The 26,815-nt window shown below is 46.4% G+C and overlaps 1 protein-coding gene across 3 annotated transcripts; it reads left to right on the top strand.

Annotated features, from left to right (window-relative positions):
- The first annotated feature begins 3,638 nt into the window (after positions 1–3,638).
- On the top strand, positions 3,639–20,120 carry LOC127583504 (short-chain dehydrogenase/reductase 3-like). 3 transcript variants are annotated; one of them, XM_052039558.1, is made up of 7 exons: positions 3,639–3,692; positions 5,903–6,104; positions 15,030–15,173; positions 15,828–15,947; positions 16,802–17,040; positions 18,086–18,211; positions 19,470–20,120. In XM_052039558.1, exons 2-7 carry the CDS (start codon positions 5,910–5,912, stop codon positions 19,552–19,554), a joined length of 909 nt encoding a protein of 302 aa, XP_051895518.1. In that variant the 5' UTR covers positions 3,639–3,692; positions 5,903–5,909; the 3' UTR covers positions 19,555–20,120. The 3 variants fall into 3 exon arrangements, with proteins under 3 accessions (XP_051895518.1, XP_051895519.1, XP_051895517.1); XM_052039559.1 differs by lacking the exon at positions 3,639–3,692 and adding an exon at positions 5,405–5,409; XM_052039557.1 differs by lacking the exon at positions 3,639–3,692 and adding an exon at positions 5,451–5,797.
- Positions 20,121–26,815: the final 6,695 nt, after the last annotated feature.

Raw genomic sequence — 26,815 nt, 5'->3', positions numbered from 1 at the left:
AGTGAGGTCTATATGGACCCTGACCCAGGCCTGGCAGAGGTCTCATTAATGGTGCTCTGCTGGTGACCAATAACTTTTGAACGTTTGTACCTCTTTTTTTGAGAGTTGGTACCTCTTGCTGGAGCTCTCAAGGGTTGGCTGCTCCTCATTTAGAGGTGGCTCAGATCATGAGGTTCAGCGAATCAGCAAACTCCAGCACCAAGCACGTTTCACGATCCAATCCAGGGACGGTGTGGCCAACTGTAGATGAAAATTAAACAAAAACTGTAGATGCTGGAAACTGGAAATAAAAACAGAAAATGCTTGGAAACACTCAGCAGGTCAGGCAGCATCTGTGGGAAGAGAAACTGTCAATGTTTCAGGTCTGTGACACTTTGTCAGAACTGGGAAAGAGAGATACAGGTTCGTTTTCAATAAGAGAGGAGGTGCGGGAGGGAATAATTAGAACAAAGGGAATGATAGTAAAAGATAGTAAGAATGATAACTTAATAGCAGCAGTTATCAGCACATTACACTTCTTGGTGTGTGCATTGTGGTAAGGTGATGGTAAACAGTAGCCCAGATGGAGGATCTAGCTTGGGGCTTTTCTGGCATGTATGGCTCAGGACCCTGTTGTAAACTGTGGCCGTAATTTGTCTAGAGGAATAACACACAACAGGCTCATGGCCAATTCGCAGCCCATCTTAAACACTGTTGTGTCAAATAGGCAGCACTTCTCCTTCTGAGACCAAGGTTGTGTGTTCAAGCCTCTCTCCAGAGACTTCAGCACACTATTGCAATACCAAGGGAGTGCTGTGTTGTAAGAGATGAGACCTTATAGAGGTTTATAAAACCATGAGGGGCATAGATAAAATGGACAGTCTTTTTCCCAGGGCAGGGGAGTCTTAAAACCAGATGACATAGATTTAAGGTGAGAGGGGAAAAATTTAAAAGGGGAAACTATTTCACCCAGAGAGTGGTGGGTATATGGAACGGGCTGCCAGAGGGAGCTGTAGAGGTGGATACACTTACAATGTTTAAGAGACATTTGGACAGGTCCGTGGATAGAAGAAGTTTAGAGGGATATGGGCCAAACGCAGGCAAATGGGAGTAGCTGGGATAGTCATCTTGGTTGGCATGGATGAGTTGGGCCAAAGGGCCTGTTTCTGTGCTGTATTACTCTATGACTCTTTGACGATGACATATTAAATTGCACCCCATTTGTGGGTGTAAAGGATCACCTGAAGAGCAGAGGAGTTATGCTGTGCTTTGGCCAATATCTGTCTTTCAGCTAACAGCTAGGACAAATGATCTGGACCTGCAGTTTGTGGGATCTTGCTGTGTGCCATCTAACTTCCCGTGTTTCCTACGTTTCGACAGTGACTAAACAAAAGTATCTCACTAGTTCTAAAGCAAGTGAGGCATCCCGAGGTCGGAAAATGGGCTTTAGCGATGCAGGAGGTGACAGATTTGTCCCTGGTGGCTGGTGCTGAGCATGGGCACGAGGCTCGGCTTCTGGAAGGTTCAGGAGTCAATGTTCACCCTCCCGTTTAGCACCGGGACTGAATCCAAATGTCTCTCCCAACACTCTTGTACGGCTAAATTTTGGGGGGAAAAGGGAATCACATGTAGAGGCAAAACATTCTCCTGTGGGTGTGCAGAGGCTTTGGGAGTGCCAGGGACCCTCTGGTGGGATAAAAGTTGTTTCAGTAAGTTGATCCTGGCATTGACAATGGCCAGTGGGAGTCACACTGCTGACTGTTCCCCTGCAGCTCAGCCCCGTGAAACTGACCACTAGAGGGAAGCACTGGTCTAACACAACCTACAACTGATGCTGGAAAACTCAAATAAAAGCTCAGCAATTCCTGCCCAGCTGGTGGTACCCGGGTGTGCAGGGGTTTACAGTGGACATGCCCACTGACCGGGTGTTGGCTGGTTGGGTATTGCCTGACCCCGTCTGTAATGTGAAGCCATCTCTCTGTTCCCCCGTCAATCAACGAGAGTAACCCTGGTCTGTACGTCACTCCGTATCCTGGTGGAATGGCACCCCTCCGTTGACCCGTTCACTTCACGCCTGACATGCCCTTCTCCAGCAGTGGTCACTGGCTCAGAGCTCAGTTAGACCTGGCGGCTGGGGCAGTGAGTCCACAAGGTGGAAACACACTCGAGTGTTCAGTTGGCCCTCCTGTCCTCAGCTGCCAATTTCATCCCGACACAGGAGACGGCAGATACTGGAATCTGGAGCAACACACAAAGTGCTGGAGGAACTCAGTGGGTCAGGCAGCATCTGTGGGGGGGGGGGGGAAGTGGACAGTCAACATTTCGGGTCAAGACCCTTCCAGAAGAAGGGTCTCGACCCCAGACGTCAACTGTCCATTTCCCCCCCACAGGCGCTGCCTGACCCACTGAGTTCCTCCAGTACTTTGTGTGTTGCTCATCCCTTTCTATCTCTGCCACCTCTTCCTGACCCACAGCCCAGCAAGATCCCTGTGTGCCTCTTCTCTCAATATTAATTGCGCCAGGATTGTTCTCAGCCAAGGCCCCAAAGAATCCTCCCGCCGATACCTCTCTGCCTTTCCACCTTTAAGGTGTTGCCACATCTTTGGCCAAACCTTTCCTCTGTTCTGTGCTGTGTGTCAGGGAGGCCTAGACTCTCTGCCTGACATTTTACTCTGTGAAAGGTGCTGTATAAAGACAAGCTGTTGCTAAGGGACATCAACTCCAGCACAACGCTTAAAGATGACTAAGGTATGGGTCAGGGGATATGTCCTCAGGACTTGCTCGTGGCCTTATGCTGGGGTTTGGGATACAAGCTCCCACTCCTTTGAAGAAGGGTGGGGGAGTTCCCCTGGTGTCTGGCCAACATCACCGGATGACCTGGTCACTATCACATTGCTATTTGTAGGAGCTCGTTGAGTGCAAATTGTCCGCCTGCTTTCTGACATTACACCCGAGGCCACACCGCAGTGGTAAACAATTGGCTGTTGGGGACCTTGCCACATGCCAAGGTGCTACATGAATGCAGCTTCTTCCGTTGCTCAACAATCTGATAGATTTACTTGCAGCTTTAATAAACACCGTAGCTGGGTGTTAGATCCACCACAGAGAGATGGCTCACTCCTCTAATTACAACACATGACTCACACTGCAGCGAGCCCTGTGTTGCAACATACTGATGTGAACAGTACACACTGTATTGAGATTTTGTTTAGTTCCACGCTGGACTCACCAGTTTCTGACCTTTGATCCACACTCATGAACAAACTGATTCAGTGTGGGGTGTTGAAATAATTTATAAAACCATAAACATTCTGTGTTGGTGTCTTGTACCAAAGCCCCAGTGAGAGGGAGGTGGGGTGTGATGGTCAGGAAACCTCAGGTACACTTCCTAACTCAGCTCCGCAGAGATGCCAGAATTCTAAACCTGAGGTTTCTTACATTTGAACAAACTAGGAACAGGAGTAAGCAATTCAGCCCCCCTACCCTGCTCCGCCAGTTAGCAAGATCGTGGATGATCCTGATCCATGTGTCCATCCCATGTCCTGGGAAACTCCTGCATCACATCCTCACTGTAGCCGAGGACCAGCCCTGGGCCCCCCGAGTTGTCAGTGCGGACCACCGTAAGCTGGCGGGACACTGCTCTCTCACACGGCCGGATGAGGCACTTCATCGAGCAACACCAGACGGGTACAATAACAACATTTATAAGACAGGTACATGGACAGGAAAAGTTTAGGGGGATATGGGCCAAACGTGGGCAAATGGGACGAGCTTAGATGGCCATCTTGGTTGACATGGACCAGATGGGCCGAAAGGCCTGTTTCCCTGCTGTACGACGATGACTCTATGACACCCACAGCGCCCATTACCTGTTTGAAAGTCTTTTCCTCATTTCCTTATAATTCTCTTCATTGTTTTCTGATCTCTTTGTCTCCTCGTCCCTCTGTGCCTCTGCCACTTCCTCCTGCTCCACAACCCACCAAGGTCTCTGTGCGCCTCCTCCTTTGATTTTAATCGCTCCAATATTGTCCTTAGCTGCCGAGGCCTAGAACCCTCTCCCAAAATCTGATGCTCCACCCTGAAGGCATCGTCACATCTTTAACTAAGCCTTTCCTCCTCTGTCCTGCACCCCCTTATGTGCTGAGTGTCGCGATGGCCTTAATAACCCTCCATGTGACATTTTCCTTTGCTAAAGGTGCTGTATAAAAGCAAGCTGTTGCTAAGGAACATCAACTCCAGGTGACGTTTCTCTTCGTTATTTGCTGGGTGTTCAGGTACAATCACAATTACACTGTCACCCTGTGACACAGCGAAAAGATCCTAACTGGTTCTCCCTTCCCCAGACACGAAGATGATGTTTCCTTAATTAAATGTGCAATATCTTTCATATGATTATCAAGAGATTAATTATATCTTAAAAAGATAATTAGTAATCGGCCCCTGGGGAGGAATATCTCTGGACCCTTGTGCCCAGAAATTTATCGTCGGTGGTGGCTGGGTGGGAGAAAGGTGGGCAGAGACTCACGAGGAGTCGGGGCAGAAAGAGAGAGAGGGAGGGAGGGAGTTAAAGAGGGGAGGAAGGGAAGGTTGAAGAGAGATGGTGAGACAGGAGGTGGAGGGGACAAGAGGTAAGGGGGCAAGTGAGGTGAGTGGAGGGGAGGGGCAGAAGACAGGGGTAAGGGGAGAATGGGAGAGGGAGTGAGGGAAGAGGGATGAGGAGATGTCAGAGAGAGTGGGATGAAAGTGCAGGAGGGAGGGAGGAGGAGGAGGAATAAGGTGGAGGGTGACTGGGGAGCAAAGGGAGAGGAGGTGGCGGAGAGGCAAAAAATGCTCAGAGGAGGGAAAGGGGTTGGTAGCAGATGGGGGGGGGGGGGGGGGTAAGGAGGGAGAGGAGCTTAGGAGAGGAAGGGTGACCAGGAAAACTTGGCAGTGAGGCAAGTAAAGGTTGGTTGAGGGTGGAGATGATGGAGAGTGGAAGGGGGAAGGAGAGGGAGGGGAGGGGAGGGCAGAAAAGAGAGGTTGGGAGGGGAAAATTTAGGGGGAATCACGGGGAGGGGAGGGCGAAGGGGAGGGGAGGATTGGCGAGATAGGGAAATGGAAGGGGACGGAGCGTGGAGTAGGGGAGGGGGAACAGAGATGGAGGTGAGGGAAGGGGAGGAGTGCAGGAAGGCAGAAGGGGAGGGGAGAATGGAAGAGCATTGGCATATAGGGAGGTAGGGATGAGGGAGCATATGGGTGGGCGAGGGGGGGAGTGCATGGGGCGAATGAGATGGGGAGGGGATGGGGACGAAGGGGCTGTGGGAGGAGGGAGGGGAGAGATGGAGTGGGAAGGGGGTTGGGGAGGGGGGAGGAGGGAGAGGGGAGCGGGATCAGGGTTGGGGAGAGCAGTGGGGGATGGGACGGAGAGCAGCAGGCTGTGTTGGAGCGGAGGTTGGCGTGTTGCCGCTGGCTACGGGGGGTGTGGGCTAAGGTTCGCCTTCGCACAGTAGTACCGAGCGGATCAGCTCCCTCCCGACACTTAAACTCGTCAATCAGGATTAATGGACTGCTGTATAAAAACTCACTGCGCCTTTGCGAACACACACACAAACGCTTCCAGCTCCTTTATTTATGTCTATTTTTTTTCTCGGGCTAACTGGCTTGGAACGATTAACCTCTGCGTGATCCCGGACAACAGCAAAGAAGAAACAAAAATAAAATATTAGAGAGAGAGAGAGAGAGAGAGAGAGAGAACACCATGGGTTTTAAAGACGGGAGAAATTGATTGAACAGGAGGCGCTCACCCGGTGAAATTGACACGCCCGGACATTTTTTAAAAGTAATATTTTTTTTCCGATCAAACTTTTTTTTTGGTGGGGAGGGAGGTGAAACTTTCTTGTGCGGCAGAGGAAGGGGTGCAGTTCCATTTTGTGTTGTTGTTTAGGGTGAGAATGGAGTGGAGGAACGTGGCTTCGCTGTTGTTGTTCCCGGTACAGATGGCTTTTCTTGTGCTGCGCGCTGCTTTGTCGCTGCTTCTCCCCGCCAGACCGAGGGAGCTGAGCCGGGACACGGTGCTCATCACCGGCGGAGGCAGAGGCATCGGCCGCCACCTGGCTCTGGAGTTCGCTAAGCAAGGGGCCAGGAAGGTAAGTGTCTGGATTGAAGGTTGCATTGGATAGTGTTTTGTTTATTTTTTTTGTTGCAAAACGGCGTTTGAGGATGTAATAACAGAAAGGGAGGGGGGAGAGGATTGCTTTGCATTTTATTTCAATTCTACTCACGGCTGGGTGCACCCTTTCAGAGACGCTCTGCAGAATTTGCATAGCCCTTTAAACAGGGGGGGAAATACACCGTGCAGGAGAACCAGGGTTGCAAAGCGCCCTGCTGCCCACACGGTTTAGTGTTTACTGTGTGTGTGTGTGTTTGTGTCAAAGGCAAGGCACGGACCTGCAACAGAACTCCGAGTTTCCAAATTGTGTGTGAACGCTGGGGGCTGTTCTTGTGCTGGGTTTAACCTTCAGTTACTGGGCGCTTGGGATTGACTGGGAGAGGTTACTGGTGCCAGCCCTGTGTGGAGATCCTTGCGCTCCCATTTCATGGCACCAAAATGTGCCTTTTTTTGTTTGGCATTAATGTGCGAATTGCTGTTGGCTGTTTTGGGAGCGAGACCACGTTGCGTGTGACACCTTCCTCCCCACCCCGAGCCAGGTTGGTTTTTAAACTGGCCGCAGTTAATTCGTCCCCCCCGTCCACCAGACACATTCGCCTGATCCTGTGTTATTATTCAAACACGTCCCGCCCTGTGACCCTTCCAGGAACAGGCTGCTGAAGAGCTGGTGGATTCAACGCGGGGGGGGGGGGAAAGGGGCGAGAATGGCAAGACTCGCCCAGGATCTCCGTGCAATAAGCAGGGAGCATTCCGGGCCGGAGTGGGGTAGGAGACGGACTCCCCCCAACAATGCTGCCGGCTACGGCCAGTAACCACCCCCCCCCCCCCCCCGGAGAGACGGTGCGAGTGCACATGGGGTGAGCGTCTCGCTGCAATAGTCGGTGTGCAGGAGGGTGGGAGAGGGTACGAGCCCTTCAGCGGGAGAGACAAGGCTCTTCCCTCTGGGAATAGCCCCTGAGGCAGCTCTCCTCACTTGGCTCATGGTTGATCTGCCTTCCAACTCCATTTACCCCGCCTGGTTCCACAAACCTTAAACCGTTCCCAAACAGCTTTATCAGTCCCAGTTTTGAATGTTTCTATTAATCCAGCAGCTGTTTGGAGATATTTCCACCAACCTTTGTGTTCAGGCATCGCCCAAAATAGCCCAACGCTGCTTTTAAGATTTAAACACCCCCTATGCAACATCAGAATGTTAGCAGTTCCATTGCTCAGTTCATATAATCAACGTACCCCGATGTGGCAGACAACTGTGCTGTCACAGTGATTTTTAATGCAAACATGTTGATTCAGTGTGGAGAATGAGGCTGAAGAATTACACAAAGCTTGGTGCTAAATCGTGCTTTAAAGTACTTGTCATTATAAAGCCACCCTTCAACAGTCAGCATGGGTGAACTTTATGGCCCAGAATGCCCACTCAGAGGGTTGTCCCAAGCCCCTGCCTTCTCCTTTGCGTGGACTTTACACACTTCATGTTTCTTTACAACACTGGAGGCCACTTCAGACCACTGATTCACACAGCAATCCCAATCCCAATCCCGCTGAATTTTCCCTGCAAATTATTCTCCCCACATCCCCTTAACAACATGCAATGTCTTTGGCATGAAACTGGAGCACCCAGGAGAAGCCCACAGGGAGAACCTGCAAACTCCACACAGACAGCACTGGAGATCAGGACTGAACCTGGGCCACTGGAGCTGTGAGGCAGCAGCTTTGCCAGGTGCACCCACTGTGCTGCCCTGTACAGATCATTAGGTCCTCGCAAGGTAAAGATTGACATTATCCATAAGGTATTGGCTTAATTCCAATCTTTATTTTAATATTGAAATCAGTTTTAAGGTTAAATTTCATGAAAGAGGGTAGATGCAATTGCACGCTGGCATCTGAACAAAACGTCCATTATGTGAAGGTCAAGCTTCAACGTCTTTGTTTTATTTGGACAGTGAATTATATCCCTGGAGTTGCATAGACTGGTTTAAAGGAACTTTTCAAAGTGGCCTTTGCATTAACTGCTGGAATTGCCACTTCACCTGGTGCCTCCACCAGGTGGTGCCACCCCGGTCTAAAAGCCAACCTGATACCAGTCTGCAGGGGGACTGTGGTGATGTGTGGTTTGGCCTTGATTCCCGTGGCCTGGCTCCTGTGTACTTGCCCAAAAAAAGGGAGTGTGTTGGGAGAGGATCTGGATTTTGCTCTTCTCTGATGCCTACCCTTGTGGAATAGCTGCTTCCCACTTTGGAGAGTTGGGATAGTTAGCATCTGTGGGACCTGAGTCTGAGCATGGGGTGTTAGCATTGGGAGTGGAAACTGAGACTCTACCGTCCCTGTCACAGTCGGCTCCTCCCTTGGAATGGAGTGGTGTGAGGAGCAGTCCTGAAGTCCATCCCCTTCCCTCTCCTGTCGCCAAGGTTAAGGTAGTCCTAATAGGGAACACAGCCCGCACTGCCACCCTGTCCCTACTGTGGATGGGTTGAGACCTTTGATCCGCCAGGGTCTGTTCTCTGGTTCCTGGTTGCGGTGTGTGGTTCAGTGTTTGATCAGACTGACCTGCACCCACCATCCTGCCTTGGGATTGGGCTCCCAGGGATCTTCTGGCCCATGGGTTACTTTGCATCATTAGAATGTGGTAGGCAGAACTCTGAATGGAGTTGATTTAACTGTAACAGATCATGTAGCAATGTTGATGGAGGTTTATTCAAGGCAACTACTTTTGGTTTGAGCAGCTGGTTTTATGAAAGGGAAAGTGAGGCCACATCACTGGTGAATTAATGGTTAATGCAATGCCTTTGTATGCTGCTGATCCACAAACACTCGGAAAGATTCCAATTCAGGAACTGAATGGTTTATGTTAAGTCGGCTAATCCTGCTTGCCTGCTGTCCCAGGTCTCACCTCATTGTGTCAGAACAGCAGAGTGCAGAGGACGGTCCTGTGTTCCTGCTGCTGGGAGCTACTGCACATCCCCTGGAAAGTGTAGTTGGCAGGAACACAATTGGCTCCTGTGCTTCAGTGGTCGAATAGCTGAGGATGGTGAGCTGCCTGGATAAAGTAGGGTGCAGGGGCTGGACGGGTGAGGGCTCCAACCCTTGGGAACCACAGGAGAGTTGGGGGGAGAAATGTACAAGCTCCATTAAGCAGGAGATGCAGAAGCCGGGGTCAGTGCAGGGACTGGTCAGACAAGTTGTGTCAACGTCTTCATTCAGTTACTGCGTTAGAGTTGTGCAGGAGCGATTAAACTGTGTAGAGGAGCTTGGGGCTGTCTTCTGGACTAACAGAGGCTGTAGGACACTGAGGCTTTTGCCTAATATGATGACTAGAGGAAGATAGCTTATCTGGGAGTGACGAGATGTTTTAACTACTTGGAACAGTCCTACACTGTTTCAGGGTTGACTGATACAGCATGGAAATGGGTTCTTCGTCCACCTAGTGTGCACTGACTGTCAAATCCCCATTCACACTCATCCCATTTTATTCTCCCCACATTCCCCAACAACTTCCTCTTCCCTCCTGCTTTTACCACCCACCTACACACAAGGGACAACTCGGTGGCCAATTAACTTAACCGACGAACCCGCATGTGTTTGGGATGTGGGAGGAAGCCGGAGCAGCTGGACACTGGGAGAATGGGGATTGAATTTTTCAGCACTTGGTCTGCCCCAGAAGTCTTCTCAACAGCTTCACTCTGGGCTGTGGGCATGGCTGGGGAGGCCTGGAGTCACCGCCCTGGAGAAGACAGGGAGCTCTGCAGCCCAGCTCAGTGATGTTGGAGTCCCAGCATTTAGATCCAGCGACAGAGAAGGAACAGCTTGTGTACTTTCAAGTTGGAATGATGTTTCCTTGGCAGGGAACTGCCTCGCTTCTCGATAAATTCTCCTTTTAATAAGTGTAAACAGTTACTATTTTGACTGCAGCTTTCTGAAGATAGTTCTGCACCAGCTTCACACCCCCAACCTGTCTCCTCTGCTGACTCCTTGGACCCTCTCTGTGGCCTTTAATATAGTGTTGACCCAAGTCAGTGAAGCCTGGACTCCTCCATCAGTGTGACCTCATTTATTTTAGCTTTGAACCTGTGGTATTAATGAAGCAGGTATTTCACCACTGGAAGCATCACAGTTGAGTATTGTCTTGAGCTAGATTCCCCCATCACCTTATGAGCACATTTCACCCTTCAATCTCCTTTTTACTTTCTCACATCACATGCCTTGTTTTCGCTCTCTCTCTCTCTCACACACACACGCCTTCGAGTTCCTTGGTAAGGAGGTGCAGGAACACCTTGCAGTTTAGTCATAGCCATGGGTTCAACAACAGGTCAGCCCTGCGCTGCTGATGTCATTAATCTTGTTTACCACGGGAAAGGAAATGCACGTCCGGTGGGTGGGGGCAGGGTCTGGAGCCTGTGGGGTGGGGTGAGTGGAGGTGGGGTGCTGAGAAGTTCACAGCCTAGAGCCAATTACACGCCATTCAAGTAGGTCACAGTCATCAACAGCGGGCAAAGGTCTCGTCCTAGGCTGTTAGATTTTTTATGACAAGTTATGAGAGACACAAGACATTCTGTAAATAAACTTGAACTGAAAGTGGCCAACTTGGCAACTTTTACAGTTTATTGTGACTGTCATATCTTGTGTTACGTAACCCTGAGTTATTGAACCAGAGACAAGGTGAGGCTGCATGATACTTCAAGGTGTCTTCAATCTGGGTGTGGTGATTAGATTACTGGACTAGTAATCCCAAGACATGGACCAACAATTCAGAGCGCAGAGTTAAAATTCCACCGGGATAACTTGGAATTTAAATTTGGCTAAAATGTGGAATTAAAGCACAGTTCAGGAATGATGACCGTGGAGTTACTGGATTGTCCGTCTTGTTTACCAAAGCCCTTTAAGGGAGGGAAGGAAATCTGGAGACACCAGAGGCTGCAGATGCTGGAATCTGGAGCAACAAACAATCTGCTGGAGGAACTCAGTGGGTTGAACAGTACCTATGGGGGTGGGGAGGAATCATCGACATTTCAGGTCCTGATGCAGGGTTTCGACCTGAAATGTTGACAACGCCTCCACCACCAACACCCACCCCCCAATGCTGCTCAAACTGCTGAGTTCCTCCAGCAGATGGTTTGTTGCTTCAGGGAAGGAAATCTGCCCTCCTTGTGCCATTTGGCTCGTACGTGACTCCAGACCCATGGATGTGGTTGACTCCTCTGAGAAAGGCTGACAAGGAATGTACTTCAAGGGTTGGGAGCAGTAGAAATTGTCCAGAACTGGCAGTGCCCAGATCCTAAGAAAATAAATAACAGAATAAAAAAACTGCTGGAGGAACTTGACGAATCAGGCAGCATCTACGGAGGGAAATATACTGTCGACGTTTCAGATCTCGACTGTCCAATTCCCCCCACAGATGCTGCTCGACCTGCTGAGTTCCTCCATCAGCATCTGTAATCTCTTGTCTCTAATTTTAAAAAAATACTTATTTAAAGAAGAGATGTACATTTTGTTAAATTAACTTTACACTTCCATTACATTTGCCTGCTCCCAATGAATACCATCTTCTTTTCTTTCTGAAGTGCCTGCTCTCTCTCCCACCCCCACCCCACCTGCTGGGACCCAGCCACCAACCAGTACCTCACTGGACTGGCTGTTCTCCACAGATAATCATGGGCAGAAGGAACTGCAAGGTGGTCCAACCTTACTGGACCTCACTACTGAACTTGACCTATTGTAGACCTGGCCTTTACACAGTGAGTTTGGCTGCTGGTAGCAGCTTGCAGGATATCAGGGCTTGAGTTCTGGGATAGAAGGGGCTGATCTGCTTCTCACCTTCAGATGCTGAGACCAGGTGTCAGCTTCTTGGCTGCTGAGCTTCCTCGTAGTCTTGATGGATCAGTGTAGCTCTTGCTGAGTGAGTGGGGAGGGGTATCGGCTATTGGTGTCTCTTTTGTAAAGGAATGTCTGCTTTTTGAGAGTGCTACTCTTTCTGGCTAGTGTCGGATATTCAAAGTTAACTTCTGCTATACATCCCTGTTGAATGTATCTAACCTCATCCCATGGTCCAAAACTCCACCCTGCCCAGTGCCGGCAGTGTTCCATGTTGGATGAGTTAGGGGAGGGGAAGAGTATACAAGAATGCAGTCTAAGTGGAGACTCTGTTGGATGTGACCTCGGGCTGACCTTGGCTCATTGGTACCTGGCTTGTTTGTGGTGTGCCCTATCTGAACATTTAATTTCCCCTGCCCCTCCCCCAGCAGATATAATTAGCTCAGTCATAGATTGGATTGCAGCCAGTCACACCAAGGCTTTGACAATTTAGCAGTGCCAGTGTCCCATTTCATTGCCTCAGGTTCTCTGATTCTTACTCCATAGATGCTGCCTGACTTGAGCATTTTCAGCATTTTGGTTGAATTTCAGATTTCCAGTAGCATTATCTTGCTCTCCAGTGCTGTTTCCCTGCAATAATCCCTTGCATCGCAGTGCTTTGTACATTCCAATCAGTGCGGTGTAGGGACTGGCTTGAGAAAATTTAGTTTGTAAAACAACTTGCTGTGAATGTAAGATGACTGAATCCAGATATGAGTGCAGACTTGGGTATTGTGTGTGTGAGAGAGAGACAAAGCAGGCCACTGTGTAGCCCACAGGCTTGGGAGCTCTCTCATACCACTTGGCCACAACGAACCCCTCCCCCCTTCGCGATTGGCAGTAGAGGGCTGCTCTGTGACCAATGGGACCACTGTTTGAAGAGGCCTTTCTTTGGAAAGGTTTTGAGGGCTTGATGTTTCCAATATGTGAAAACAGAGGTGCTTTGTACTCCATCCTGCTAGGGATCACTGGAATGTTTGCAGGCATTCCCGGGAACACTGTGCTCCGAAAGCTCTAAACTCTGCCTGTTATTTGCCATAAATAGACACAGAAGAAAAATTTAGTGGTGCACTGGTGTTAAAGTGAGCTCACCCTACGGTGCTGTAACCTCATTCTATTCATTCCTGCTAGAAGGGGAACTATTGTGGGTCTCCTGCAATGCATGTCAGCACTCACTGGGGCTTGCACACAGAGCGGTTCCTTGCTGGAGGTTTGCCTGGCAAACTCGCCTTGTCACAAGTCATCGAGGAAAGGAGGTTGAAGACTCGGTCTTGGTGCACTGCTGTGAACAAGTGGACCCTTGTTTGGCACCCAGCCAACAACCCCTGAACCTGACACACTTTCAATTCAGAACTCATTGACCATAAAATCACTGAGGGCAGCTTCTTGCTGAAGTGGAAAATCCTGCAGGGCCAGTCCACCAGTGGCTGCTCTGAGCTTCCTGCCCTACACTCCCCCACCCCCTTGCCTCTACCTGACCTGCCAGGTGAGTGGCAAAGAGCAGGTGAAGAAGTGGAACCGGCAGAAAGCCCCAAATGTTTTGGCCAAATAGACACATTTGCATGATGGGGAATAATGTTGCACCTTCGCTTAGATGCTGGTGGTATAAATGACATTGGACTTGTCATAGCTGGGAAAGGTTTCGGTGGACATTCATGGATAGGAAAGGTTCAGATGGATATTCATGGATGGGGAAAGGTTTTGAGGAATATGGGCCAAATGCAGACAAATGGGACTAGCTCAGGAGGAACCTTGGTTGGCATGGACAAGTTGGGCTGAAGGGCCTGTTTCTGCACCGTATAACTCTCTGCCCACACTAACCTGGGAAGCCCTCTGACTGATGGTGACTTTTCAGATTTTCATCCAGTCTGCTGGGGTGGTGGAATGAGTTGACCGTGAGAACGATGTTCTAGTATGTCCCTAAAGGCAGCTAGAGTCCTAAACTTGTACTCTGACCCCAGATATGGTGTTGTACAGTAAATATTTAAGTTTAATTTTTGGATTGCTTTTGGAATTCTTGAACAGAACAGCTCTTTTAAAGGTGGTGTCTCTTGAAGGATTCCCCAGTGTTGTGAGTACATTGGAGGAAAGCTTGATAAATGCAGTTAAATTAGGACTCCTGGGAATGAAATTGAATCTCCGATTATTTAGAAAGGCGCTGGGCAGTGGAGGGGTTAACTGGCTGAAGTTACTAATTCTGACCCACTGGTTACCTGCAGACTGACGAAATGGAAGTTGTCTCCTTGAACTTTGCATCTTGTGTTGAACTCTGCTGCCTCTGCTCAGCACTGCTTAATGTTGTACAACATGGCCCATTGCTCCTCGTGTGAGCCTTTTGGAACTTCAACCCACAGTCTGCTTAGGGACCCCTCATTGCTTTCCTCCCAGACACTGTGTCCCTTTTTATAGTCCCATTACCAGTCTGATCTCTGCGATGATTTGAAGGGTCTCTCTTTTGCTTGGTCGGTGACCATACTGGTCTGAGAGGTGGACCAGAGGGACTCAAGTGGGGAGTGATTATTCCATTGCCCTCGACTTGAATAGGGGTGCGTGGGTGAGAGCAACTTCAGGAGTGAAGTGGAGCTGTAGTTTGAGGAAGGAGTGGGGTGGAAACAAGCTAGTGTCAATAACATTAGCAACAGGGAGGAAAATTGTTGGCAACTTGCTCCCACCATCTTGTTTTGCAATGAATGATGCCACTTGGTATGGTACCAGTGGAAAGGGGGTCCTTTTCAACCCAACTTAAACAGGGTGTGGGGGGAAGAATATTGATTGTGGTATCTTACTGTGCAGAAATTGTTTGTCATGTTCACTTCTGAAAGGAGCTTCATGGAGGGGAATGCTGATCCCTGACGCTGTGCTCGAAGGGGAAGGTAACCCAGAAACTTTCACTCTGTCCTTACACCATGTGCTTTTCCCCACTAATGGCAGGTTGTAGGTGCCCACCCAAGGTTCTCTGGATGTTCCAAGGATATGAGGGGTCATGTGTCAATGCAAGGAGAGGGAGGCATGGCAGGAACAATTTTACTAACCATGTTTTATGACGATGTCTTTGCAGATCATCGTGTGGGGTCGGACAGAGAAGTGTCTCAAGGAGGCTTGTGAGGAAATTCGCAGCTTGGGAGTAGAGTGCCATTACTTTGTGTGTGACGTGGGAAACAAGGAAGAGGTTTACCAACAAGCTAAAGCTGTACGGGAGAAGGTGGGTCCCACTGGAAACACTACTGCCAATTAATCTCTGATCTGTGCTGGCTGCAAGTAAACCTGGGCTAGTAAAGTCACTGTCCTAATTGGAGACATTAAACAGAGGTCTAGTTTGTCTGACCAGATGGATGTTTAAAGGTTCCACTGCAATAGAATTTTCCTGGACCCCTTGCCATAATTCAGTCCCCTTTAAGAAAAATTACCTTGCTGAGAGTATGACTGGTTTTTGTCTCTGCTTCCCAAGGGACTGGGAGCTTCTTTTCCACATGACCAATGGGACAGATCCCCTGGGCAAGTCTCTTTCACAACTATTTGGCTTCAGCAAACTGGATGGACCTCTGGTCGACTCTGCCTTTCAGATCTTCCCTCCAGAGCACTAAAATACTGATCACTTGTCCCGAAGCTGTTTGTGGGATGTTGCTTGGCACAAAGTGGATGCTGTGCTTTCCCCTCCCACAAGCCTTCCAAGTAACTTTAAGTCATGCATCATGGAAAGCTGTTTTTGAGGCAGGCTTTTTTTGACAGCAAGGTACCCATTTGAGATTTGATCTTATGACTGTGAGCTCGAGCTCCTCGTCTTGAGTGGAACTATTTTTAAATTGAAGTGAGGGATGAAACAACACTTGTGACCAATCACCTTGTTTGCATGCAGGTGGGTGACGTTACTATCCTGGTGAATAATGCTGCGGTGGTTCACGGGAAGACTCTAATAGACAGCAATGATGACGCTCTCCTGAAATCCCAACATATCAACACGCTTGGCCAGTTCTGGGTCAGTACAAAGCCTCACGGCATCTCCTAAATACTACAAACACAGCCAGCTTATTTGCCTTTCTGTTCATGTCTCATTACTCTGTCGTTTGCAGATCCCAGTAGCACACTCTAGTGTGCATCACACAGCACCACACAAGTGTTGCATTAAAGATCCCACAGCATATTGGAAGAAAGTGATTTCTTTTTCCTTGTTTTCCTGGCCAACATTTCTCTATCAAACTTGCCAAGCCCAGATTAGCAGCCCATCCATCTTCGGGGGCTGTATGTGATAAATCTGCCATGCTTGGCAACAAAATGGTCACCACACTTCAAAATAATTTGCTTGGGTGAGATGCTGGACAATCTGTTGAAGTGTGATTTATAACATTTCCTCACCGATTTTTAAAATTCACCCCCTCCTCTCTGAATCCTGCTGTCTGGTTGGTTTCCAGATTATAAAGTTGATGCATGGAAGATCCAGCAGACAAGCTTGGAAAAGCTGCTTCCCTGGCTACCTCCTCACTCCAACCAAAGCTGTATTTTTAATAGTACGTTCAAAATTTCAGATTGTCAAAATTATATTCTCTTGTGGAAGTGTGATACAGTCAGCTCCAGTATAGAGCTGTCCACCTCTGGACTGGTTGGAGTTCAGTATGGGGGGAGTGGTATCGCAAGGACAACACTACATTTAGTTTAGTGTTGAGTGCTTTTAAAACCCAATAGCAGCTGACACACAAATTCTCAATTTAGAACTGGCAGTAACAGGGTGAAGTGTGACACTCGCACCACCTGAGTCTTAACCAAAAATTAAAATAAAGCAATGACATCTGATAATTCCCCTTTTATGATTCTATGTATCTCCCTCTTACTCAGACGACCAAAGCCTTTCTGCCACGAATGCTGGAATTGCAACACGGACACATTGTGTGCATGAACTCTGTGCTGGCACTATCTGCCATCCCCGGAGCCATCGATTACTGCACCTCTAAATCCTCATCCTTCGCCTTCATGGAGAGTCTGACACTGGGGCTTCTTGACTGTCCGGGAGTCAATGCCACAACAGTTCTCCCTTTCCACACCAGCACTGAGATGTTTCACGGCATGAAGACCAGGTCAGTCCCGAGGATAATTTGTGTAGCCAATTCCAGTGGGGTGGCTGATTGACTTGTATGTGCGAAGGACACGGCTTTGCAATGCTGGTCCACCTCGATAGTGGCTGAGATTCCTAACAACCAGTCTTCCTTCACTAACAGGAATGGTACTAAACACATGGGATCTTTAGATATGACTGGATGCTGTAGGGGGGGGAAGAAGGAATGGTGCAAGAGTAATATGTCGATGTAGTTGTGTAGGATGAGTTCAAGAACAGTGCCGAGAGGGAAGCACCCAGTAATAAAGAGACTGCTATGAGAGGGAAATGATCACCAATCTAAATAGCTGATCTTTTGTACCTTGTCCAGCAGTCTGAGTGTTACTGTCACCATGTGCTTAATGTTGAAGAGTCTTATCAAAACCACTCATTTGCAAAGAACTGCTTGGCTTACTTAGGTGATTAATGAGCCTAATGGTATGAATGGGCTACAATGGCAGCTACTGCCTCTGATCGCTGAAGCAGTACATGCTGTGGATTTCAATTAGTGTTGACCCAGCCAGTGCCCAGGAGGCTGCCACTACAGTCAACCTTTTGCACTTAGCAGTGAGCAGACTTCACCCTATCTAACTCTAGGATATTGAGCCTGTTTATAGCCGTCTGACCATTTGGCTGCAATCACTGGATTGAACCTGGGAGATCAGACTTAGAGTGGCACAATCCTTGGGTTTAACATAGCTGCCCTCATCTTCAGTGGGAAATGTTAAAGTCGCCTCAACCATTGATGGGGTGCACTCAGTTCATCAGGTTGGAGGATGCTTTTTGTGACCATGCCTTCCCTGAAGATGGTCCATCCTCATGGTTAGTGAGAGGCCAGAATAGTGACTGGAGCCTTTTGGTTCTTCTGTCCCAGTCTACAGACTTCATAGACTTTGCTTTTAATTCCCACTGCAAATGATCCTTGTCAAATTCCAGCATGAGGTTAGATGTGGGTTCACCTCAGTCTTGGATTTGAACTGTACACCGATCCATTCTGAATGTCGATTTACTTTGGGGTTTTGTGACAGGTTTCCAAAGCTCTTTCCACCCCTGAAACCTGATACGGTCGCGCGCCGGACAGTGGAAGCAGTGCGGACTAACCAGGCTCTCCTCTTGTTACCCTGGACCATGCACTTGCTTGTCATCATGAAAAGGTGAGATTGGTTCAGGGTCTTGCCTTCATCATACTTGAGGCACTATTGCAGAGAGGGCTTCTCAATGGAACTAGCAGCTGGACCAGTGAGAAAGTGGGAGAACAATGCATGTTCTTATCAGCAAAGGGAAAATTTAAATCAAGGAATGTGCTTCTGTGATAAATAAAAAAAATGTAGATGGGATAGGATGCAGAGAGATGCATTTGACAGGTTTCCCTTATCTAGATCTGTTTGAGAAAGAAAGCTAATGTTATGTAAGGTTCCAGACCAAGGAACTACAGTATCCTTTACATAGTTCAGTACCACCCACCAAGATGCAGCTAAGGCTCTTTCATTACCGAGTACCTGTGAAGGTCGCAGGTGAAATGAGTGTGATGATATTTTCTGTCAACCCTCATGGTGTCTGTTCAGACCAAAGCAGACTAGAATCGCTCAAAAAAATTTGCTGCATCTAGGGAATTGGCAAAGCTTAAATTGGAGGGGAATGTGATCCGTTTGTGACTATTAGTTTGTGCTTAACTGTTTAATGAATGGGTCAGTGGGTGAACGCCCTGAATTTGGAACTGAGCTCTGTCGTGGGAAGGGTCCAGTCCAGATTTTGAGATAGACAAGGTGTTGAAGTGGCCTTCAGTGAAGGTTATTGCTGTATGTAAGCTGCATTGGAGTGTGTGGAACTAGATATCACTTGGTCATGTTCATCTTCACAACTGCGATGCACAAAGCACCAGGCTTACTGATGAGGTAAAGCTTAGTTGGTAAAATATCAGACAAAACATGGAACTGTTGTCTCATGATTTGGGGGAGGAGTGGTTATGCCCACAGGTTAGATTTTGTTTAAATCCAACCACCACCCCATTCTTCTTTTCCACATCTTCAATGGCATGAACACATAAGTTAATTTTTTTTTCTGGGACTTGCCACCAGGAAAGTTTCTCCATGCCCATTTATCCCATGCTTCAATCAAATGACCCATAACCATCAAAATACCAAGCAGCACCACTCTAGTTTGTTTAATCTCTGAACTAAAACCTTTGAAAGCCTGGTGTGAGCAAGGCTCCATCTCGTCTGGTGGCTTTACACATTGTACAGAGAAGATTAGCACTTGAAGTGTGGGTATCCTACTTGTGGATGCAAAGCTCCTGGGGACAATGGCATGTGAGGTGATGTTTTACAATGCTTTTAGAGCAGCTGTTTTGGGAAATATCACTTAAAGGCAAAATTGAATCTTTCTGACCTTTTTCTTTCTCCCTGGTTGCAGTATACTCCCACACACAGCCTTGGAAGAGATTTATAGGTTTACTGGAAGCTATGTGTGTATGGACAGCTTCAAAGGGCGAACATAAGAGGCCCAACACACGCTCCCGACTCCCTCTCCAATCTCCCAAGCAAGCTGGAAAATGAACTTTTCAGGATGTCTGTGGCAGGTGACTGACATTTTCCTGTCAAGTCTTGCAGAATGTTAAGCATTGGATCCTCACCAGGACAACACAGCCCTGAGCTCCCTCTTGGGAAAGTGAACTGTGTAATCCAACAAGACATTAACGGATGGACAAAAACTCACTGACTTATTTCATGTGAAAGCTAAGTGTCTTCATTCTACATATAACTTGGGAGCATCCAAAATCCTTCACTGGCAAATCTGTGTGGCTTCTACATCTGCTATTTGCGTTGATGGTATTCTATGGGCAGCCTGTTTTTACTGGATGTGATTTTTCACATTGTGGCAATGACTTTGCGTGCAGTTCCACTTGACATTATTCTGTTTAATAACAGGAATTCCAGTGAAAATTCAACCCCTTTTCCTTTTAAAATCATGCTGTAAATTTTAATATTTAAACTCTTTAATTTGCCACCTGGCCTAAAAATTCTTCCTTGAGTTTAGTGAATGAATAAAATGCAAAAGAATGAACTGGCTTGGGAATATTAAAATATTTATTGACTCTACACTAGGAGCAAGATTCATAGGAACAGGAGTAAGTCTTTCCTGAGGTGGCATGTGAGACCCTGGTGTAATTGAATTCCATGGACTTGTGTTGCTTCATGCTTTGGGTTATGATTTATAAACTCAGATTTAAAGTTATCTATGCTAGGTTGATTTCTGCTGTTCCATACATCTACTGCCCTCTGCATGAAAGCCCTGCTTTTAGTTTTCAGATTTCTCCTGACATCTCCAAGCAGGAAAAAAAAGGCTTCTCTCAGTTTGCCTTTTATCCAACATAATAATTAAATGACCCATAAACTTGGTTAAACCCTTGGAATCCTGGTATGATTCTGATAAGTCCACACTACACTTCCTCCAGGGCTGAAATATCCTCCCAAGACCAACATCTGAAATTAGTAACCTGGATATTGAAGTTTACACATTGTGGTTGTAATTGACTCCCTTGTGAATGAGAGGCTCTGTGTAAATTGATGAAGTGGTGTGGACTAGTTTTCAGTCATATGAGAGAGGGAACTGGTAGGTGCTGCAGCTTGAGTTGCCAACAAACCCCTGTGCATGAGGGGAAAGATCCACTTTAGGTGTCTGGAATGCAGCTGTTGCAGAAAGGAGGAAGCAGAAAATTAAAAGGTGGACACGATCACCAGAATCTGACCTTGGGTCCAGAAGGGAGTATAACACGTACACATACATTCACAGAAATAACTTGAAATAGCACCATTCATTTTAAGCAAACTTGTCCTTCTCCCAGTCCAATCAGTCTGGACATGTAAATAATACAGTACAAATAAAGGACTTACAAAATAACATTTGGGTATCCTTTACCCAAGTTTAAGATTCAGGTGGATCGTACTTGCCCTTATGTTTATTCAGAGGGAACAGACTCCCATGGGAGTGAGGATCTGTTTCTGTACTGTTAAATTCGAACCTGCACTGAAAGGGACAGAGTATAGGTGCTGCTGATTGATGTTCAGTTCCTACACATGCCAATCCTCTTCAAGCAAAGTTTCGCTTATTCCCTTAAGGTATTGTATCGTAATCTGTGCATAGTAATTGCATAGACATTCACTACATTGGACTTGGACAAGACCAGAAATGTTCAGCACAGATGTAGGTGAATGAGTTCTGTCACTCACTGAATTTGCCCTTTTCTGTGGAGTCTGAAAGTTTGCTTTGGATATTGTACTGCAATGGTTATTAGGTATGTGGTAAGGTGCTGTAATTAGTAATAATAACCCTAGTGTAGAGATTGGATTTTGTGTTTTTTTTTAAAATTGCTATCCAGTTACTCCTGGTAGAAACTGAGTGATGAATAGGATTAGGGTTATGGTATGCTTCCTATTACACTGGCAAATACTCTGTGCTCAGCCTTGCCCATGAGACCGGTCACACACTTGAGGAATCATTGGGCTGCTGGCCTTGTGGATCCATCCCCAGCAAACTGCAGAAATTTCCATTAGGAGGGATGGGATGGTTAGTGATTACAACTTGTCTGTTTGTTTCCATTACTGGAGCTAGATAAGATTCTCACTCAACCCAAGCACAATCGTGGGACTCCACAACAACCTGCCTACACTGATTACCCAATATTAATTGCAGACTGCAGCTGATAGCAGTTCTGTTTACTGATTCAATACAAGCCAACTGAAAGATTACACAAGGTGACTAACCCTGATGAAAGGTAATACAGTGAAAAATCTACCTGTACATTTGTCAGGGCAACTGGGTGAAGGGATGGAAATGAAATGAGCGCTTTTCCTTCATTTGCTGCAGAGGGTACAATAATCTCAAGAACAATAGCCAGGTGTTTTGGGCAGAGGACAACAGCTCCTCCCTAGGTTATGAATGCCCAGTTTATGGACACCCCATATGTACAAATGAGTGTTTGGGAGACTGGTGGGAATGAGACATTTCTGCGTGCCTTCTCTCTCTTTCCTCCTCCTCCTCCTGGGTCAAGCTGAGCAGAGCTGGCAGCACTGAGCACTTGCCTGCTCACTCATTGAGCAGGTGGCTGGTGGCTACACTTCCTCTGCTTGCTTGCCCTCCTATTTCTGTTCATTTCTGATTTACAAACAGTTTGGGCTATGAATAATTCTGAGGAACAGAACTCTGTTGTGTCCTGGGGACTACCTGTGTTCAGTATCATGGAGGGTTGTTGTTGGATTCAGCAGAGGTAACACATGCACAGTGTGCGTGTTATTCCGAAGGAAAATTCCTTCCTCTGCCCCACACATTGCTCACAGCTACTTCTGTGCTATAGTTGAGGGATATTATTGCTGGAGGAAAGGATGCTTTCTATTTCAATCATTGTGTTTCAGGATCAGACAGTTCCCACCTATCTTTAAGGCTCCTCCTTGTACCCATTTTCCAAACCTTGCATCTCTTGGCTTCTCTGAGAACTTGCCTGTTATTTCTGGTGGGTCTGTCCTAAGTGGATTGGAGTGAATTCATTTCACAAAACACCCTTGCTGCCAAAGATGACTCTTGCTCCAACTGTACGAATGCTAAAGAAGGGAAATGGAATAAGTGGCAGGTTTCAACATGAGATTATTTCCCCTTTTTTTTAATGCTGATGAGGAACTTCAACTATGAGGGATGGCTTCAGATATGGTGACAATTCAGATGGGGTACATTCCAATACTGATATTTAATGGAGATTTGTTTTTAAGTAGCTTTTATTTTTTTTAAATGATCAAGTTGGTAAAGTAACCCTGAGGATCATAAATTTAAATTGGTAGAAGAAATTTCTTTACAAAGAGCATGGTTTGGTACAGAGGGTGTTGAGGTAGAGCCAAATTCCAGTTTTTCCTCTGGCTAAAGCACTGAATCTACAAAATCAGAAAACAGAACAGTTGAAAGAATCTGGGATTGATTCAGGAGAGGCAGCACTGGGGCAGTGGACTGAATGGCCTTTGGTGCTGTTACGTGTTTATAATTTCTATGCTTTAAAATTAACACTCAACAGAACTGTCACAAGGCTACGTGAGAATTGGATTTTCATTCCCTGTTCTGGAAATCAAAAAGAAAATAGTGTTTTTTCTTTTTTTAAAAAAAAAGGCATTTCAGTCTCTGTAACTGGGTCTCAATGGGGTCAAGCTAACTGCAAGTACTTTGATGGGTATTGGAACTGATAGGATGTACTGTGGCAGACTTGATAATCTGATAACCAAGCCACACAGGCCTGTAAGGCCTCTGTTGATGACTGACCTGATTCATTGATGGGACCTGGAGAGGTATATCCATTACTTGAGCTTGGCACACCTGCTGCTTGACTCCAGAATGCCAGCCCTTAGTAACAGATCTGCCCTTTCAGGTTCCATCAATTAGTCAGGCTTACACTGCAAATCACTCAGCTAGCAGGAACTGAGTTTCTAGCTGAATAAGCAGCCTGAGCTTTGTGTTGAAAACAGTGTGGCTTTAGGTGGTTCAGCTGTGTTCTTATGTGGAGCACAACAACTCCTTTGCCAACCTGTGTTAAGCTCCTCGAGTTTAGATAAGTTGGTTGTGTGGCTCTGGAGATTTAACAAACAGAAAACATACCTGTGGTTTGCAGAACCACATAGGTTGATGAACACCCAGAGTACAAATAAAATTGCAATAAGTTACAAAATTACAAAAAAAGTGAAATAAGACAATATAGTAATGTGTAAAACCGTCAACCTTCCCGAAGTTAACATGTAAACAAACAGTAACCAGGAACCATTGAAGCAAAGTACTGCAGAAAGTGGAACTGAAAGGTCATCAACCTAAAACATTAACAAATGTTTCTCTCTCCACAGTTTCTGTCTGACGTGTTTAGTATTTCCACCATTTTCTGTACTATTTATACAAGTGTTATATTCTCTGTCACCCAATGTTAGAAATATCCAGGACATCTGAGTGCATATTAGGAGTCATTAACATCAAAGATTAAACAAGATGGGGGAAAAAAAATAGGACAAGATTTGAGAAGTGATATTGCACTAAATGAACAGTGATGGACAATCTGATGTTATCAGTGAGCATTATAGCTATTTTTGTATGGGCAACCTCCACCGTGTTTTTAATGGGACTTACTGGCCATGTGACTCTGTGACTGCAAGTTATTGAGAAGGAGCTGCCAATGAGAAGAAACCTGTGCATTGGGATGAGAATGGTAACAAAGCAATCCAAGATATTGTTAAATATTAGGAATTCTCATGAAAAGAACTGGACTTGTATGCACAGCTGTGCTTCTAATATAATATTTCATACTATATCTCTGTGTCAGGTTTAAGATAATTATAACCAACAGGTGAAAGCTTGGACTGAAAATTATATTGAAAGTTCTGATGGGAAAAACAACATTAGTTGCTTGGATGGTTCAGAGATCAATATGGTCTAAGCTGTTTAAGATCTTAATTGTTAGAAAAATAGCTTGGATGGAGTCTTGCATGAAGTCGATGTATTTTGGAAAAGCTATCTATAGTGACAATGTTCTCAGTTAAAATAGATTTGACTGAGTAATTCTGCTGATCAACACAATCCCCCCTTCTCTTCCCCCACCCAACCACCCGCCCGCCCACTTTATTGTAAATAACTAAGGGTGATTTTGTGCATTATAATTTGTATGTCAGTTTTGTCTACTCAGTGCATTTTGTTTTGGAGAAATTGCTGTATTTTCAGTGAAAAGTTCTGTTTCCTCCACATTTTTAAAAAGACATTTGTATTTACTCTAGTGTACAACTGACTATTTGCTGTGAGAATATAGCTCATTAGCTAACAGTGTCATCAACAGATTTTAAACTTTGAAAAAAAATCAGACATTAACTGCCAATGCTTTGTGAAATATGATGGCTCCACTCCAAGCCTTGTGGTTAAATCTGCCCTGCCATTCAAGGGTTGAACGTAAATGCGCAACTTGGTGTGGTAACAAACTTAACAAAGAAGGAAAGCCCAGACTGTTGTTTGAGCCAATCATGGCCGAGACAATAATTGGGACTTTACAGTTGGTCCTTGCTCCTGATGAGAAGACAGCAAGAAACCAGACCTCATTGGAAAGTTGAAATAAAAACAGAAAATACTTATCAGGTCAGGCAGCATCTTGAGACAAACAGACTTATTGTTTCAAGTCTGAGACCCTTTATCAGCTCCATTTTTCTCTCTCTAAAGTACTGGTTGGGGACAGGTTTGCTTATCTCAAGAGTTCAGCCCACAACCTTTCAAGATCTCTGTCTTGTCATACTTCTGGCCTTTTGTGCACCCCATTTTCATCATTCCACCATTGCAGTCATGTTTTCAGTGACACAACTGTTATTCCTCACACGTGCTGTTTGGCCGTGTGGAGCAATGGTGGTGGGATCCAAGTAAGGATTCGCAGCTCACTTCACAATTGGCATACAGGGTGACACAGTGAGGGGGTTCTGAAACCTTTGGAGGAAGCTACAAAGCAAGGTCCCATGCAAGCACACCCAGAATGATACATCTTTGGCAATTGATGTCAAATTTTACAACATTCAACCAGCACCAACATAACTAGTTATAGTTGTTTAATTACTATTTATAGGATATTGCTGTGCACAATGGGGTGCTTCATTTGCCAACAGACTTATTGTAACTACATTATATTTCAATGGCTTTGAAACACATTCTGAGCACATGACAGTGTATAAACCCAATGATTTCTTCATGTGATTTCATGAATTCCTAAAGATTAGAGGTAGAGCGAAGGGGTAAGCAGTTGTTTATTCTACTTCTACTGAAGCTGCAAGAGACTGGGAGTATCTACCTCTAATCTTTAGAAATTCATTAAATAGTATAATAAGAGTCATTGAGTTTATACACTGCCATGTGCTCAGGACATCTGTTTCAAAAAGATTGAAATACAGTGTGGTTACGGTAAATCTGTACGGCAAGTGAAGACTTTGAAATCAAGTGGTTTTGCTTTTACTCATGCCTGCCTTTCATTGTCTCGCTGACTTGACTATTCTGGTGTCCACCTAGCCAGCCCCCACCTTCTAACACCTCATCCAAAACTGCTGCCTCTCCTGTAACCTGGAAAAGGTTCTGTTCACCCATTACCCCCGGGTTGCTGGGTTTTCATGCTCGCATTGCCCTGTTGTTAAAATTCTGATTCTTATTTTTAAGTCCTCCCACGGTAACCCCTTCCCCATTACCTGCTCCAGACCAACAACTCTGCAAGTTCTCACACTTCCTTCAATTCCCTCCCTGCTGCACAATCCATTGTTTATCACTAACCATGCTTTAGCAGGCTAGACCCCAAGCTCTGCAATTCCCTTCTTAAAGCTTCTCAACTCACTGCTGGCTATTTACTGCCTGCTCCTTCCAAATAATAGCCCTTAAAACCTGAATCCTTTTTTCCCATAAAGGCTTAATGGGCAGTGCAGCAGCACAGCTAGTAGAGCTGTTGCCTCATAGTTCCAGAGACCTGGGTTCAATCCTTACTTTGGGTACTGTCTGTGTGGAGTTTGTATATCCAAGTGGGTTTCCTCCCATGTGTGGATCGGTAGGTTAATTGGCCTGCAAAATGTCCCTAGAGTGTAGGTGAGTGGTAGAATGTGGGGGGTGTTGATGGGAATGTGATTAATGTAGGATTAATGTAAATGTGTGGTCGATGGTCAGTGCGGAGTTGGTGGGCGGAAGGGCCTGCATTGGTGCTGCATCTCTCGATGACACCTAATATCCAG

The sequence above is a fragment of the Pristis pectinata genome, chromosome 26 (genome assembly GCF_009764475.1).
Source record: "Pristis pectinata isolate sPriPec2 chromosome 26, sPriPec2.1.pri, whole genome shotgun sequence".
Lineage (NCBI taxonomy): Eukaryota > Metazoa > Chordata > Chondrichthyes > Rhinopristiformes > Pristidae > Pristis > Pristis pectinata.
This window is presented reverse-complemented; position numbering and strand designations above follow the sequence as displayed.

Excerpts from the sequence above, each read along its gene's own strand:
- LOC127583504 (XM_052039558.1), top strand. The coding sequence starts at position 5,910 with ATGGAGTGGAGGAACGTGGCTTCGCTGTTGTTGTTCCCGGTACAGATG. Across the intron at positions 15,174-15,827 it reads CTAAAGCTGTACGGGAGAAG|GTGGGTGACGTTACTATCCT; the intron begins GTGGGTCCCACT and ends GTTTGCATGCAG. Across the intron at positions 17,041-18,085 it reads TTTCACGGCATGAAGACCAG|GTTTCCAAAGCTCTTTCCAC; the intron begins GTCAGTCCCGAG and ends GTTTTGTGACAG.